This window comes from Giraffa tippelskirchi, chromosome 1 (assembly GCF_054371585.1).
Source record: "Giraffa tippelskirchi isolate mGirTip1 chromosome 1, T2T-mGirTip1v1.2.pri, whole genome shotgun sequence".
Classification (NCBI taxonomy): Eukaryota; Metazoa; Chordata; class Mammalia; order Artiodactyla; family Giraffidae; genus Giraffa; species Giraffa tippelskirchi.
In genome coordinates, this window is record NC_137275.1 from 130,621,806 (window position 1) to 130,639,615 (window position 17,810).

The 17,810-nt window shown below is 41.2% G+C and overlaps 1 protein-coding gene across 4 annotated transcripts in view; it reads right to left on the reverse strand.

The window, feature by feature from the left end:
* Positions 1-17,810, reverse strand: part of EXTL3 (exostosin like glycosyltransferase 3) — a 142,396-nt gene that overhangs the window by 21,446 nt on the left and 103,140 nt on the right. For all 4 annotated transcript variants that reach the window (XM_081496153.1, XM_081496134.1, XM_081496124.1 and 1 more), the window contains exons 4-6: positions 12,518-12,645; positions 5,688-5,832; positions 1,110-1,238 (exon numbers count right to left, since the gene is read on the reverse strand). In XM_081496153.1, coding sequence (XP_081352279.1) covers positions 1,110-1,238; positions 5,688-5,832; positions 12,518-12,645 — 402 coding nt within the window. The remainder of the gene's footprint in view (positions 1-1,109; positions 1,239-5,687; positions 5,833-12,517; positions 12,646-17,810) is intronic.

Here is a 17,810-nt window from a genome sequence, read left to right on the forward strand (position 1 = left end):
GGTGTGAATCCATAACATAAAACACTGACAGAGCATAGTCATAAATACTATTAATTGGAACTGACAGATTCTCTAGTATTAATTATTACAAGGCCTTTACCATAGCCCTCACCAGGAGAGCTTCCACTTGTCTGAATCTACAATAATGACAGAGACGGTGATGGGACTGGTCTTTATGTGCACTGAGTATGAAATTGTTAACAGTCTGGTCAAATCTATTCACCAATTCAAAGACAGAGAAAGAACTCAAATTTCTACAATTTTGAGGGTACTTTTGTTTTGTATAAATACCTTATGAAGAACTTATATGACAGGCACTATTAGAGTTTTATACAACTTAACTCAGAAATTCTTACATTTTCGGTGCCAAGGACACACTGCCTCCCATTCTGGTTTGGCAATCTGGGGAAGCCTGTGGACCTGCCTTAGAATGCTTTTACACATGTAAAATATATGAAATTACAAAGGAAATGGCAGAGGATGAGATGATTAGATAGCATCACTGACTCAATGGACATGAATCTGAGCAAACTCTGGGAGATGGTGGAGAACAGAGGAGCCTGGTGTGCTGCAGTCCATGGGGTCACAAAGAGTCAGACATGACTTAAGGACTGAACAACAACAAGGAAAACAGGTAATACTGAAACACAGAGATAGATGGGACTCTTTGAAAAGTAACACAATCTAGGGAAAAGTTAGTAACTGCCAAAATTTCAAAGAAGTGATGAAAGTTAACAATGCTTCACAATAAATGTAACGTGATATGAAAATATCTATGAGTTCTGGTGAAAAATCAGTTACCACCAATCCTCTTATGAATTACAGCCTGTTTTATACCTGATAAAAAGGATAAATTTCAATTCAAGATCAGTGAAAATAAAGATGTGACATTTCCCCATTCAAATTCCAATCACTGATTTCTGTCCATTTACACCTTAGGAAGTGAAGACCCTCATTAAACCCTAAAGTGATCCTATTTGGCCGGTGGCCTCATCATCCCATTTTACAGATGAGGGCTCTAAAGTACGGTGAGTTACGCACTGCACGACTACAAAGTAAGTGAACTGAGGACACAGGCACCCCAAGTCCCATAAACGGTGGGGCCTTACCTTGATGGGGGGTTTCCGAGTGATGTGGGAGACAAGGAAGTTCATGGCGATGTCCTCACAGTTGATGTATTCATCCACCATATCTCGGATGGCCTGGGGCATCACATAAGAATACAGGTAGGCATAATACTGTCGGGGTAGAAACAGAAGTACATACTGTGTTAGAGGCCACAGTTCTTTGGCTTTCAGCAAAAATACACACAGGGCTGTTAGGAAGCATGTTGTGAGGGAAGTTGGGTGTGGCAATATCCAGGAAGCACCACTGGTATTTAGGGAGTTGGGTCCAGGGATGCTGAACACCTGCAAGGCAGATCTTCCGCACTGAAGGATTAGCCCATCCAACCTGCCATTATCACCCTCTTTGAGAATCAAATCTTCATGTAATCTCCTTGGTATTACAGTGATTCTGCAGCAACATAAAGATCTATCAAATTCCGTTGGACACTAGTTCAGCTGAACAACGTTCTCTCTGACAAAGCAAGGGGTAAGTGAGGGGGAAAGTCCGGTTATCTTCTCAGACCTCAGTAAGTCACTGAGTAATGAGACGTCAGATCCCTCAGCGTCTCACTTCTCAGTCTGGGCACAGGCCACCCCTGCCCGAAGCCGCCTTCACCTCTGGCCCACACCATTCACAGTCTCCTGATCAGCCTCCCCACTGCCTTCCTTCCTCCCTCCAGTTCATCCTCAGCACAGCAGAGCAATCATGTTAAAACATGTGCCTCCTTTACTCCAAACCCCTCAAGGGCTTCTCAACTCACTCAGATTAAGCCTACATTCTTAAAATGTCCCAAGATCCACAGATGTGCACTGGCTCACACCTACCAGTGAATGTCGACTACTGAACTTTCAGGGATTTTGTGAGATTGTTTAGGAATTTTGTGACCTTGTTATGAAAAACAGCCATTATTAAAAATAGAATTACACATACTTAAAATTAAGGGGCTTCCCTGGTGGCTCAGCAGGTAAAGAATCTGCCTGCCAATGCAGAAGACACAGATTCTACCCCTGGGTCAGGAAGATCCCCTGGAGAAGGAAATAGCAACCCACTCCAGTATTCTTGCCTGGAGAATCCCATGGACACAGGAGCCTGGCGGGCTACAGTCCATGAGGTCGTACAGTAAGATACGACTTAGCGACTAAATGACAAAAACTGAAAACTAATATTAAAAGCCAATAAATACCTAAAGCTCAGCACTTACTTAACTAGTTAACACATTTATAATTATTTATTACATTTACCATCATCTTTTTTTTTTTTTAACTTTTTAGTTGCGCTGCAAGGCATGCAGGATCCTAGCTCCCTGACAAAGGATCGAACCCTCACGTCCCCTGCAGTGGGAGTGCAGAGTCCTAACCACTGGACCCCCAGGGAAGTCCCACATTTACTGTCATCTTGAAGTTGTTCATGCCTTTTATAACTGTCTGGTGAAAATACTATGTGACTGGCAGGTAATTGTTCATCTCTTCCAAAAGCCATGTTCAGTGACTCATGTTGTTAACCTGAACTCAGTCATGGCAAGAATATTTACACCACAGAAGTGAACAAATGCCATAAAACAAACCAAATGGTAATCAAGATCTGTTGCAATTTGCTGATGATGAATGAACAGGTGAGATGCCCAATAAAACTGACTTATGTATCTTTTTACCTTAAATGGTAAAATCTGTATAGCAAAACAACCATACAATTTTTGTACCAAGCAGTGGTTTGCTGGTTATCTTGTGGCAAAACACTTAAGAGATGGTGGACTTAAAAGATGAATTATACATCTTTCTTTTATGAAAAGACAGGTTGACCCTTTAACTGGCCACTGGCTATCATTAGTATGCTAATGAGAATATTTATTAATTAAAAACAATCCATATCTTTATCAAGGGAAACATGACATTATAATAAGGAAAAAGAACTGACTTAAAAGTATATGGAGAAAGCATTATGAAAACAAATATTTAGAAGTATTTCCACTATTATATGATTTTTATGCCAAAAACAATTTTTAAAATACAGAAAAACTTTTGTAACCTGTTTAAAAATCTTCTAAAAGTTTCAGTGAATGTAGAACCTACTCTAAAATATAAAATGCAATATCTGCTCATTCGTTTGCTTAAAAAAATTAAATGGCACCACAGAAGATGAAAATTCAACAATTTCAACAAAATGCTACCAAATTGGCAGACAAGCATCCGGACTTCAGAAATAGGGCAATAAGGTATTTCTTCCAGGGAGAGTGATTAAAACAAAGTATCAGAAATGTCCTTAATTTAGAAACAGACCAATTTAGAAACAGAACACTGACCTGCCAGTATACAAAGTGTCAAATCAAGATTTTCAAAAATAATAACACATGTTCAGTCATATTGCTTTCACTAAAATTTAAGAATTTGGTGAGACTATTATTTTGAAACTGTTTAATCTTTATCTCAACCGTATAAAAACTTCTATAAATATGGTAGTATAATACACATACTGTAATTTATACATACATACATTTGTGAGGTACCAAAAGTTTTTACTGATAGGCACTTATAATAAAAAGAAAAAATAACTTGATAGCTCCAGACTAGGGAAGACCAACTTATTTCTTTCAAAGGCCAAACAAGGAAGCTTTCTGGGGAAAAGTTCAGTTTGAAGTACTAGAGAGAAATACAGGAATGTCCTGAAAATAAATTTATAAGTAAAGCTCTCAAGGAAAGGCAAGGCAAGGCTGGAAATCACCAGCTTAGGGATGCTAAGAAAAGACACAAGACCTTGAGAGGACGTAAGGACAACACAAAATAAGAGCACTAGGCGATTATACATAAACCAGACAAACAACAAGCACCTACTGCAGAGCACAGGGGACTCTCCTCAATATTCCATAATAACCTTTATGGGAAAAGGATCTGAAAAAGAATAGCTACATGTATAACATGTATAACTGAATCACTCCGCTGTACACCTGAAACTGACACAACATTGGAAATCAACCATACTCCAATATAAAATAAGAATCAAATTAAAAAAAAAAAAGAAAAAAAAGCACTAGACAGAAGTAGAACCCTGTAATACTTCAATAATTACAGGGAGACAGGGTCCTGGCTGGGTTGTTCAGGAGAGCACAGAGTGAAGATCAAGATGACGGGCCAGGTGGTAACATCTTTGCTGACCATGAAGGGATGACTTAGGAGGTCAGTAGATGGAGCAACAAGGCAGATATGACGAGCCTCAAACATGATTTCACATGACAAGTGAGAAGCAACTGTCAAGAAGAGTCACCAGTGAGCAGTGGGAATGGTTCTCTCTACCTGGCTCCAGGGTACAAGTCTGGTGAAATGAATGGCCTCAATCACGGTCCCTAGAAGGAATACAGGAACAGGCTGAAGAAGAAGCACTGTCCTCAGAGAAAAGTCAGGTTTCAACCAGATCAAGGAGACAGAGGAGGTGTTCTGTGAAGTAGGGGTACAGGCAGTTTGGCCATCCCAGAACAGGGACTCTTCATAGCCTAGAAAGAGGATCTGGGAGGGAAGGTATGGAGCAGTCACATCTGTCATTTTTAATTTTCTAGTAGCCACAGTTTCAAGAAATAAAAAGAAACAGTAAAATTAATTAGTAATATACACTTTAACATACCATCATTCCGTATTGGCTCAGATGGTAAAGAATCTGCCTGCAATGCAGGAGAAATGGGTTTGATCCCTGGGTCAGAAAGATCCCCTGGAGAAGGATACCCACTCCAGTATTCTTGCCTGGAGAATTCCATGGACAGAGGAGCCTGGCAGTCTACAGTCCATGGGATGGCAAAGAGTCGGACACAACTGAGCAACTAACACTCTCTCACCCGACATACAATCAATATAAAAAACTAGTAATGAGACAGTCTACACTCTTTCCTTCATGTTTTCAAAGTCTGGTACATACAATACTTTACACTGAGAGCACACCTCAGCACTGACCAATCACATTTCGAGTGCTCAGCAGCCACATGTGCCCAGGGGCTATTTTACAGAACAGATGAAATGGAGAGAGAAGAGGATTCAGGAGCAAGAAAACAGAACAGTTTAGCGACAACAGTACAAGAGGAGTACTGACTGGAAGGATCTGCATCCTAAATATTCAATGAAAATCGGGACGTGAAGCAACATGAAAATTAAAAGCTCTAAGGAATCAAACAGAACTTGCAGAGACTGAATGGACAGAAGCTTGTGGTGGGGCCTGGGACAGAGGTGGCTAAATCAGGAGAGGGCTAGATTCAGCCTTTTGTTGGCCAGGTCATGCCTGGAATGGCTGTGGGGAAACTGGAAAATGTTTTGCCCCAGTGCTCTCAGTTTTACAGAGGGAGAGCCAATGCTCAGGAAGATAAACTGATTTTCTAATGGCCATTGTGCAATTATACTGGCGGCCTTCCCATCCTGACTTCATTCTAGAGTTGCTATAATCATCTTGATCACTGTCTTTAAAGATAGAAGTAGTGTAATTCTAGCAAGCAAGGGATATGTAAGAAGCATTAGGACAGCTATCTTTATTTAAAGCAGCATTTCACTGCCACACAAAGGCTCAACTCCTACCAAGTCACGCCAATCCTACCAGCCCTTTCTTACCTTGTGGAAGAAGGCAGCACCTGTCAGCACCATGGACAGCTCACAGGAGTAGTTGGAGTTGTAGAGCCAGGACTGATGAGGGATGTCCCACGCATGGTAACGGCCAGGGAAACCCACAATGCGGTCCCGTGCTTCTCTCCACACCCTCATAAAACACAAGCATATGCACACACCTGAGTACAAAGCTCTAAGGTTATCAGAAATGTGTAAAATTATTGCCTCTATTTTGCAGGATCTCTCTTTTTGAGCTGTTACTTCTTTTTTCTTTTTAATTTTATATACCAAATCAATCACAAACCAAACAGAATAAAAACAAAGTATCACCCATAGTTTCCTTAATAAGCACCTGCTTATCGATCCTCTAACTTATTGATGCTGGTGGCCAGCATCTCTCCAGCCCTTGCACAAAGAACAAGCTGGAAAAACACGGAAAGGCTCTAAGGAGTCTAAGGCATTTAAAGGTCTCCAGGATGGGGTAAGTACAACAAACTCCTATGAAGCAGGAAGAAGATAACTTTTATATCTATTTCTTTTTAATATTATTTAATTTCTTAAGCTTTACTTTTAAAGATAATAACATACTAGTATGCTAGGACTTGTACATAATTTATGTACATTGTATACTTAACTCCTCTTTTACTGAGTGACCCCGATCTAACCACAGTCTAAAATTCTGATTGGAGCAGAGCTGAGGTGGAAACCTGGACCATGAAAAGCAGTGGTCTACAGAACCGTACAAATGAAAGACTTCATAAATGTAAGAAATAAGTTGTGAATGTTTCCAGGATAAACTTTTCTAACATCTCAAAATTTACCTTACCTCTAGGTAAGGTACAACAAATAAAATCAGTTTCACAGGCTGAAATCCACAGTCCTACACAAGTGCTTCAGGTGTACCATAAACAAGGATCCATCACCTCTTCCCTCCACCTCACTCCCACAGAGATTTAAACTGCCTGACAAAATCGCTCATCACCCATGAAAGCTCAGCTCCTAAAGCACACAAGATTTCATTTCAAGAGTCCCTCTCCTGTTAAGTTTGAAAGCAACTAACCTAGTCCAATGGGCTTTCCAGGTGGCTCAGCGGTAAAGAATCCACCTGTCAATGCAGGAGACGTGGGAGATGAGGGTTCAATACCTGGGTTGGGAAGATGCCTGGAGAAGGAAATGGCTACCCACTCCAGTATTCTTGCCTGAGAAATCCCAGGGCAGAGGAGCCTGGCAGGCTAAAATCCATGGGGTCACAAAAAGAGTTGAACACAACTGGCCATGCATACACAGACACACACATACACCCAGTCTAGCACAGAAGATGAGAAATCACAACTTATATCACAACACAGCAGCCATCTAGATGGGCTTTCTGCCACATCCCACCCAAATCCCTACCTCCATCCTCGTTTATCTCCTAACACAGACTTCCAAACACTCACCTAAAAAGCTATGTTTTAATAATATATTTTGACAGTTACAGAATATAAGGATTGTTAATAAATACCAATAGCATATCTGAAGGCTGTATCAATACTCCTAAAAATACTGATCCCTTCAAATGCCTCCAGGAAGAGAAACCTACCTTCCAGTCCATGATCCTTCACTGTAAAGCTTACACTTTTGCCCTTTTTAAAAATAAAGTTTATTGAGATATAAATCACATAGAAGACTCACTTGTTTAAAAGGGTATGACTCGCTGGGGTTTAGTATTTGATATATTCACAAAGCTATGCAACCATCACCACTTCAGAATATTTTCATAAACTATTAATAAGAAGAAACTCCATAACCACTAGCAGTTTAGCAGTCATTCCCCATTCACCCCCAACCCCCAGTCTCCCACGGCAACCACTAATCTACCTTCTGTCTCCATAACTCTACTTGTTGCAGACATTTCATACAAATGGACTCACACAGTACATGACCTTTAGTGACTGGCTTGTTTTACTTAGCCTGTTTTACTTAGCCTGTTTTCATGTTGCAACACGTCAGTACTTCATTCCTTTTTGTTGCCAAGTAATATTCCACTATATGGATATACCACCATTTGTTTACACATTCATCAGCTGACGGACATTCTGATTGTTTATACTTCTCTTGTTTTAGCTTTTTTTTTGACAACTGATTTTTTTTTGGTGTGTGGCAAAATACACATAACATAAAATTTACCATTTGAATTATTTTCAAGTATACAGTTCAATGGCTTAAGTATATTCCCACTGTTAAATGATCACCACAATCATTTATCTCCAGAATGTTTCCATCTTTCCAACCTAAAAGCTGACCCATTAAACATTAATTTGGCATCCTTGCCTTCCTTTAGTCCCAGGCACCTGTCATTCTATTTTGTCTCTATGAACTTGACTACTGTGAGTGCCTCACATAAGCTGAATAATGTTTATACTTACTGACTCTTATAAATAATGCTGCTATGAACAGTCATGGACTGTTTTTGTACAGATACATGTTTTCCATTCTCTTGGGTCTCTTTATCCATCCCTTAAAAATATACTATTTCCTTCTTTGCTACCTAAGCTGAAATCAGCCAAGATCCACATTATCTTTCGCCAGAGGGAGAGTTTCTATGGATGTATTTATTTATTTATTCTAAATCAAAGTACAGCTGATTTACAATTTTTAGGTATACAGCAAATTCACTAAGTTATATATATTATTTTTCAGATTCTTTTCCATTAAAGGTTATTATAAGATATTGAATATAGCTCCCTGTGCTACACAGCAGGTCCTTGTTATCTATTTTATATATGTGTGTGTGTTAGTCACTCAGCCGTGTACAACTCTGCAAAATGACACATATATAGTAGTGTATATCTTTTAATTCCAAATTCCTAAATTTAGCCCTCCCCCCATTTTCCCCTTTGGAACCATTAAGTTTGTTTCCTATGTCTGAGTCTATTTCTGTTTTGTAAATAAGTTCACTTGCATCATTTTTTTTTAGATTCCACATATAAGTGATATCATATGATATTTGACTTTCTCTAACTTACTTCACTTAGTGTGATAACCTCTAGGTCCATCCATTTTGCTGCAAATGGCATTATTTCATTCTTTTTATGGTTGAAAGATATTCCATGGTATCTATACACCACATCTTCTTTATCCATTCATCTGCTAATATCAACATTTAGGTTGCTTCCATGTCTCAACTACTGTAAATAGTGCTGCAATAAATGTCAGAATGCATGTATCCTTTCAAAAAGGGAACCCTCCTACACTCTTGGTGGAAATGTAAATTGGTACAGCCACTATGGAGAATAGTATGGAAGTTCCTTAAAAAACTAAAAACAGAGTTACCATATGATCTAGCAATCCCATTCCTAGGTATACATATGGAAAAGATGAAAACTCTAATTCGAAAGCAAAGTTTTTAGATTAAAGGATGCCCAAACAAATGAGAAAATACTCAGGGTAATAAAAGATTTGGAAGTAGAGTCAGAGATAATTCACTTGTCTTATAACCAGAGACTAAACCTCAAATTTCAAATGATGGTAAGAGACTCTTAACCACTTGACAATAAAAAGGCAAAGGATCTGAGCAGACATTTCTCCCAAGAAGATAAACAGATGGTCACTGAGCACATGAAAAGATGCTCAATACCCTCAGTCATAAGGCTTCCCATTATTCTCTCACCACTTGGAAATCTGGTGACAAATGGAAAAGATCAAATATCTTTCTAAATCAAGAACCACAGAAGATAGCAAACACCAGTTATCTTAATAAGCTTCAAATTCATCAAACCAGGACTACTTATCTAATCATTCTTGGGATCTAGCACTGATTGGCAATTCTCCTGTTAACATCCCATGACTCTGTCCACAGCCTCCAGTCCCTCAGCAGGCTCACAAGTATATCAAGTATATCAGAAATACCCCACCTTCCCGTCCCTCCCCTGTCACCATCAATAACAACAACTGTGATGGCAAAGGCCCATTTCTGCTATCATAACATGGCTTTTTTTCCTTTCATAAAATCAAGGAAAGAGAGCTGGTTACTTATTGTTATGGTAAAAAGGAACACACTCCAGTGGGATTTTCACAACTGCTAACAACAGATTCTTGCCTCAATAACATAGTGGTAGGAGGAGGTCAGAGAAAATGAGACGCTGGGTGAGGGAGAGGAAGAACAGATGTTCCAATTTGTCAGAATGTGCCAACTAACTATACGTGGACCTAAGACAAATACAGCAGTAAAGCTGCTGCTCATTTCATCTAAGCATCTGCACTTATCCACCTAAACCAAAGGCAGCCTGAAAGCTAGGGGCCGGCCAGGCTCTCGGGGCCCGAAACAAAAACTCAGAGAAAAAGAGTTCTCCAACCTGGAGCTACACTTCGTTTGAACAAGATCCCCAAGGATATCTACTCCAGTGCTTCTCAAACTAGATGGTGAAGAAGTAATTTTCCCTGGGCTTGTTCGTGCTTTTGTAAAAATACAATAAAAATGAATTGCATGGTTTCTTAAATATAACACCAAAAGGACAAGCAACCAAAGAAAACCTAGACAAATTGCACTTCATTAAAATGAAAAGTTTTGTGCTTTGAAGGACACCATCAAGAATGTGAAAAGACAACCCACAGAATAAGAGAAAAAAATTGAAAATCATTGTCCCTGATAAGGGACAATGATTGCAAATCAAATGTCCCTGATAATTGTACCTAGAATATATAAAGAACTCTGACAACTCGATAATAAAAAGACAAACCAGTCATGTACACACTGTTATATTTAAAACAGAAAACCAACAAAGACCTACTATATAGCAGGAAACTCTGCTCAATGTTATGTGCTAGCCGGGATGGGAGGGGGGTCTGGGGAAGAATGGATTCACATATATATATGGCTGAGTCCCTTTGCTGTTCACCTGAAACTACCACAACGTTGTTAACTGGCTATATCCCACTACAAAATAAAAAGTTTAAAGTTTTTAAAAAAAACAGACAACCCAAATAACAAACAGCAAAGTATCTAAATAGACATTTCTTCAAAGAAGATATCTAAGTTATTCCTAAACACATGAAAAGATGAGCAATCTCCTAAGTCATTAGGGAAATGCAAATCAAAACTACACTGAAATACCACTTTGCACCCAATAGGAGGGCTATAAATAAAATACAGACAATATCAAGTGTTGACAAGGACACAGAGAGATTGGAACCCTCATTCACTGCTGGTGCAGTACAAAATGGTGCAGCCACTTTGGAAAACAGGCTGGTAGTTCTTCAAAATGTTAAACCAAGAGTTACCATATGATCCAGTAATTCCACTCCAAGATATATATCCAAGGTATGTATCTATAAATAGTCATATAAAAAAGCATGTACATTAATGTTCATAGCAGTATTCACAATAGCAAAGAAGTAGAAATGACTCAAATGTCAAAAAATGGACAAATAAAACATGTGCGTGTATGCTCAGTCAGGTCCAACTCTCTGCGACCCCACAGACTGTAGTCTGCCAGCTCCTCTCTACATGGGATTTCCCAGACAAGAATACTGGAGTTGGTTGCTATTTCTTTCTCCAGGGAATCTTAATCCAGGGGTAGAATCCACATCTCCTGCTTTGGCAAGCACATTCTCTACCACTGAGCCACCTGCTTCTGCTGCTAAGTCGCTTCAGTCGTGTCCGACTCTGTGAGACCCCATAGACGGCAGCCCACCAGGCTCTGCCGTCCCTGGGATTCTCCAGGCAAGAACACTGGAGTGGGTTGCCATTTCCTTCTCCAACGCATGAAAGTGAAAAGTGAAAGTGAAGTCACTCAGTCATGTCTGACTCTTAGCAACCCCATGCACTGCAGCCTACCAGGCTCCTCCGTCCATGGGATTTTCCAGGCAAGAGTACTGGAGTGGGGTGCCAGTGCCTTCTCTGACTGAGCGACCTGGGAATCAACAAAATGTGTACATCCATACAGAATGAAGTACTGACAGATGCTACAAGACAGATGAACTCTGAAAACATTATGTTAAGTAAAAGAAACCAGTTACCAAAGAGTACATATTATATGGTACCATTTATATGGGATGTCTGATAAATTTACAGAGAAACTAAGTACATTAATGGTTGCCAGTGGTTTAGAGGAGTTGGAGAAAAATGGAGAATGACTGCTAATGGGTACAAGATTTCTTCTGATGGTAATGAAGATTTCTAAAACAGATTATGGTGACGGTTGCACAACCCTATAAATACACTAAAAGCCACTGAATGGGACACTTAAATGAGTGAACTGTATGACGTATGAATTATATTCAATAAATGTTATTCAAAAATGAATTACAAGAAAATGTTCACACTTGGATGTCATGGTTAATGTCAAGTTATTTAAAGGCTTCTAAATATCTACCCTCAATTTCTGTACTTACCTCACTTTGTACAGGAAATAAACTGTCCATGAGTCAGCGTCAGGACCAGACACACTCTGAGTGGCCCTGATCTACTCTGTTCTCTTATCTGAACTGTTCCTTCCAAGTGAGATATTTAAGACCTGGGGCTTCCCAGGTGGCACTAGTGGTAAAGAACTCTCCTGCCAATGCAGGAGACGTAAGAGATGTGGGTTTAATCCCTGGGTCGAGAAGATCCCCTGGAGAAGGGAACGGCAACCCATTCCACTATTCTTGCCTGGACAACCCCATGGACAGAGGAGCCTGGCGGGCTACGGTCCCTGGGGTGGCACAGAGTCAGACACAGCTGAAGCGACTTAGCACACAAGCTGTCTCAGTTACTACCAGCTATGAAATTCATTTGGCTGCCTCATCCAGGTTTTGAGTTAGTTTCCTGTCACTTGCAAACAAAAGTGTTTCTTGACTAAAAATCAGCTCCTTACCGAAACCCAAACATGATTTCATCATGGCGGAGGTGAGCGTCATCATCAATAGACAGGATGGCCTCTGTCTCGATTTCATTCCATGGCAGGAATCGGTTGTTCAGACTGTTTTTCTCAGTACGAACCACCTGGAGAGAAAGGAAAAACACTGATGATCAATGGTGTACTGCAGAACGCAAAAGCAAGGCCATCTTTAGCTCAAAGGAGATGGTGGCTAAATATACTGAAGTGAAGAAGAACTAAAGAGCCTCTTGTTGAGGGTGAAAAAGGAAAGTGAAAAAGCTGGCTTGAAACTCAACATTCAAAAAACTAAGATCATGGCATCTGGTCCCATCACTTCATGGCAAATACAACAGGGAAAAGTGGAAGCAGTAATAGATTTTATATTCTTGGGCTTCAAAATCACTGTAGATGGTGACTGAAACCATGAAATTAAAAGACGCTTGCTCCTTGGAAGGAAAGTTACAACAAACCTAGACAGCATATTAAAAAACAGAGACATCACCTTGCCAACAAAGGTCCAGATAGTCAAAACTATGGTTTTTCCAGTAGTCATGTACAGATGTGAGAGTTGGACCATAAAGAAGGCTGAGCGTCAAAGAACTGATGCTTTCGAACGGTGGTGCTCAAGAAGACTCTTGAGAGTCCCTTGGCCTGCAAGGAAATCAAACCAGTCAATCCTAAAGGAGATCAACCCTGAATATTTATTGGACGGATTGATGCTGAAGGTCCAACACTTTGGCCACCTGATGTGAAGAGCCGACTCATTGGAAAAGACCCTGATGCTGGGAAGATTGAAGGCAGGAGAAGGGGGTGACAGAGGATGAGATGGTTAGATACAGCATCACTGACTCAATTAACGTGAATCTGAGCAAACTCTGAGAGATACTGAAGAGAGTGGAGCCTGGCATGCTGTGGTTCATGGGGTCCCAAAGAGTTGCACACAATTTAAAGACTGAATAACAACAAAAACAAACTGTAAAATCTAGCATACGTCTTACAGGAATAAAAACTACCTTATAATTCAGCAAATTTATAAAGACTTCACACTGTAAGCTTTATTCATTTGCTAACTAATTTTCCTGGGAAACAAGCTAAAGCTGAGGACCATTTTAAGTATGCAACAAACACGGTTTAGGGAGATTAAAAATAACTTTCCCAAGAGAACACAAGGTGGCAGAGCAGAACTGAGGTTGTGATCCTCAGCTCAGGAATCCCCTGGAAACCCAACTCAGAACTCCCTGAAAAAGAACTCCCTAGAGTCTGGGTCATTTCTGAGTTCCGATTTAAAGGCCTTTCTTTTTGGTCCAGAACAGCAGAGGCGAGCCCATCCAGTTGACGTTAATTACTTTGCTTTTGCAACTGCTACCTGCAACACTGACTACACTTATAAGAGCTTTTTCTTTCAAAGTGTACTTGGTTCAGTGAAACTAACAGCTTCTGTGTCCAAAGAAATTCCCAATTCAAAGAATCTCTATCCCAAGTGACTGACATATGCAAAGCTGTTATTTCTTCCCGAAACAAAGATCAGTGCTCAATCGGAAGAACTACATTATAATTTTTAAAATTATTTAAATGTGCCTCCCTGGGAAGCTTCCCTAGTGGCTCAGACAGTAAAGCGTCTGCCTACAATGCAGGAGACCCAGGTTTAATCCCTGGGTAGGGAATATCTCCTGGAGAAGGAAATGGCAACCCACTCCAGTATTCTTGCCTGGAAAATCCCATGGACAGAGGAGCCTGGTAGGCTACAGTCCATGGGGTCACAAAGAGTCACACAACTGAGCGACTTCACTTCCACTTTTTTTCTTTCAGCTGTGCCTCAGATAGTAGCTACTACTAGGCAGTAGCTTTATTATTCATTTTGACTCTGAAACTCAAACAAGGAGGAACAGCCTCAAGTACTCTGATAGCTCCTTTAATTTTATGGTTTCTATACCCATTAATTCATTGACTAACTAGTGAGGAATCATCATTTTATTCTCAAAAGCCAGAAACAAAGAGAACTTCTTGAGTAATCATCTTTTTAGACAGCTGGGAAAGGACATCCTTCTTGCAATGGAACACCTGTACTGAGGCTCACTTCTACATAACGTGATGAATATAATTTTATCCAGGGTCTAAAAGCTGAGTGTTTTTGTTTGTTGGCTGGTCACATCGTGCAGCATGTGGGATCTCAGTTCCCCGACCAGCAACTGAACCCATGGCCCCTGCACTGGGAGCGCAGAATCTTATCCACTGGACCACCAGGGAATTCCCTGTGAACGGTTTTAAAGGTTCTCCCATGACCTTGTGAGTACCGTCTCTTCAGCTTACGATCCTCTCTCTCCTATTCCTCCACCACAACTATTCTCTCCCTGGACACCCGGCTCAGATGTCTCCTTGCTCACCAATCTTGTCAAAAGTACTAATAATCACTTCTTCTATGTTCTTAAAGCAGAGACCTCACATTTCAATTAATTCATTCCAGCACACTTAAAATCCAATTAGTTCAGAGCCAGAAGGGCCTTGGAGATCATTCAGTCAACTTTTACGTTACATGTGGACAATGGGCCCCTCACAGAGCTAGACTCCTAACTCATGCCTCCTAACTCCAAATCAGTCCTTTTCTGGTAAACTTAGGTTAAACTTACAAGTCTCATCTAGCTAGGGCCCCATGAAAAATGCATTATTAATTTGTGTACCATCAAGAAATAAAAATGCTGCCAAATAAGAAAGATATGAAAAAATAGTTCATCATTTAGAATGCTTACTCTAGTAAAGAGCTTTTTAAAATTTCACCTCAGTCCCGGACGAGTTCCTACCAAGTCAGAACAAGGAGAAATCGGTAACAGATTTGCTGCTACCAAGAGCAGATGTCAGGGGCAAAGCAAAAGACACAGAAATCCATCTTGCCCTGCAGCACTTCTGAACAAGACAAAAATGTCCAAGCTTGTAGCCTGGACCTCCCAAGCTTGGGTTCAGCAGTGACAGAACAAAGGCACTGAAGCCCCGGTCAGGAGAAAGAGCGGAACGAGCAGGGGGAGGCGGCCAGGTGCTCACTGTGGCGGCTGCCCAGCTCAGCCCCCAGGGAGGGGGAGGGCGGCCAGCAGTAGCAGAAGTCAACTGCCAACATCCAGTGACGGTAAAATGCCATCTGTAGCTTAAGACACACCCAATTTCAGAGATGTGCAACTGTAAAATAATGTCCACCCTAGGTCAGTGGACCTCAGCAGCTGTGCACTGTAACACTTGCCCCCACAAACGACCCTGGGATCTTTCACGTTACTTTCCAAGCGCACCCAGCATTCACTCAACACAGGACGTCAATGCTGCCAGTTCAGGGGAACAGAGGTTTCCCTCCACTCTACAGGGAATACACATCGCTTAAAATGAAGAAAACAATCAGTAAAACATCCAATTACTGAATGTTCAATTGTAGGTTACCAGTTTTGTGGGTTAATCACCAGGAGGATTGTCTATACCACAATTAACATTTCAGGGGCTTCCCTGGTGGCGTAGTGGATAAGAATCCGCCTGCCAACACAGGGATCATGGGTTTGATCCCTGGTCTGGGAAGACCCCACGTGCCACAGAGCAGCTGAGCCCATGTGCCACAACTGCTGAGCCTGTGTTCTAGAGCCTGCAAGCAACAACTAGTGAAGCCCGTGCCCCTGGAGTCTGTGCTCAACAAGAGAAGCCCCCACAATGAGAAGCTCTCACACCGCAAGGAAGAGTAGCCCCCACTCACTGTAACTACAGAAAGCCCACAGCAGCAACGAAGACCCAGCAGAACCAAAAAGAAAAGGAAAAAAAAAAAAAATTCAGGAACACAGCACAGGTGCTCTAGTACTCAAAGTATGATCCCAAGGTCAACAACATGGGCGTCACCTGGGACTCCGTTAGAAAGGCAGAACTGCCAGCCTTCCTAAACCTACCAAGCCAGGATCTGCGTTTTAACAAGATCTCCAGAGTGAGTCCAGTCCTAGGCACACTGCACTTTGAGAGGCGCTGGTACAGAGGGAAAAGCATGGCTTGAAGTCCACCAGAAAAACTTTAGTTCAGATTTCAATTGTATCACTTACTACATGCATGAACCTAAGTAAGCAACCTCTGTGCTGAATCAACACAGCACCATGTTGTACGCAAAAATGGAAGCTATTTACCAGCCACACTTGACAATGCTACAGTCAACTCCTTCATCTAAAATTAAGAAACAACAATAAAAACTAAAACGATCATGCTTTGATACCTAGAACACAGCCAAACTTTTTGTCTCATTACAAAGTGAATCCAATTAAGAGGACCTGCCTGTCTTGTGGAAAACCAAGACGGAGCGGAAGGTCTCATACCAAGTGTGTGCTGGCCTAGATTTCACGTTCAGTTTTTTAGCAAGTTTATCAAAGTTCATTAAGAGGCAGGTCCATTAAGAACAAGTCCTCTGGATTCAGGAATACAGCACATGTTCTGTCTCGGCTCATCCTGGCATTACTCCTAGGGGCTGGACGACAGCAAGATCTTCAGGATAAGGAAACTGAAGCAACAGCCATCGGAACAAAAGAAAAGCTTTCCAGGATTCAGAGAAACACAGTGTCAAGTACAGCAGCAGCCTACTCGTGGTTAACCCACAAAAAACTCGGTCAGCAGGTCTGCTTTAAGGATTCTCAGCTAGGAGTGATTTTGACCCCCACGGGACACTTGACAATATCTGGGCACGTTTTTGGTCGTCACCACTGGGTGGCCGGCGGGTTACTGGCACTTAGTGGGCAGAGGCCAGGGATGCTGCTAAATCCCACACTGCGCAGGGCTGCTCCCCACAACAGAGAATTATCCAGCCCAAATCTCACTGTGCCATTTTCAGAATCAACCGCCAGGAGAGAGCAAAGCAAACTCTGAATACGTGTAACTCGTAATGTAAGCACAGTCACCTCTTTCTCATAACCAAAAAGAGATTTCTGTCTTTACAAGGTTTGCAAATACAAACTAAAAGTAAAGGGTGAGGGGAGGGTGGGAGGAGTAAAAGCTTTCTTTGGGACTTCCCTGGTGGTCCAGTGGCCAAGACTTCAAGCTCCCAATGCAGGGGGCCTGGGTTCAATCCCAGATCCCATATACCGCAACTTACGATCCCACATGGCACACCTAAGACTCAGCACAGCCAAATAAATAAATTCAAATCTTCTTTTATAAAAAGCTTTCTTCTACCAGTTTTGCTTCAGAGCTGTAGTGCTTAGTGGCTAGACAAAAGCTCAGCAAATCAACCATTATCCGGTCTGGCACCAAAATCAGAAGGACAAAGACATTCAAATATCTGTAACAT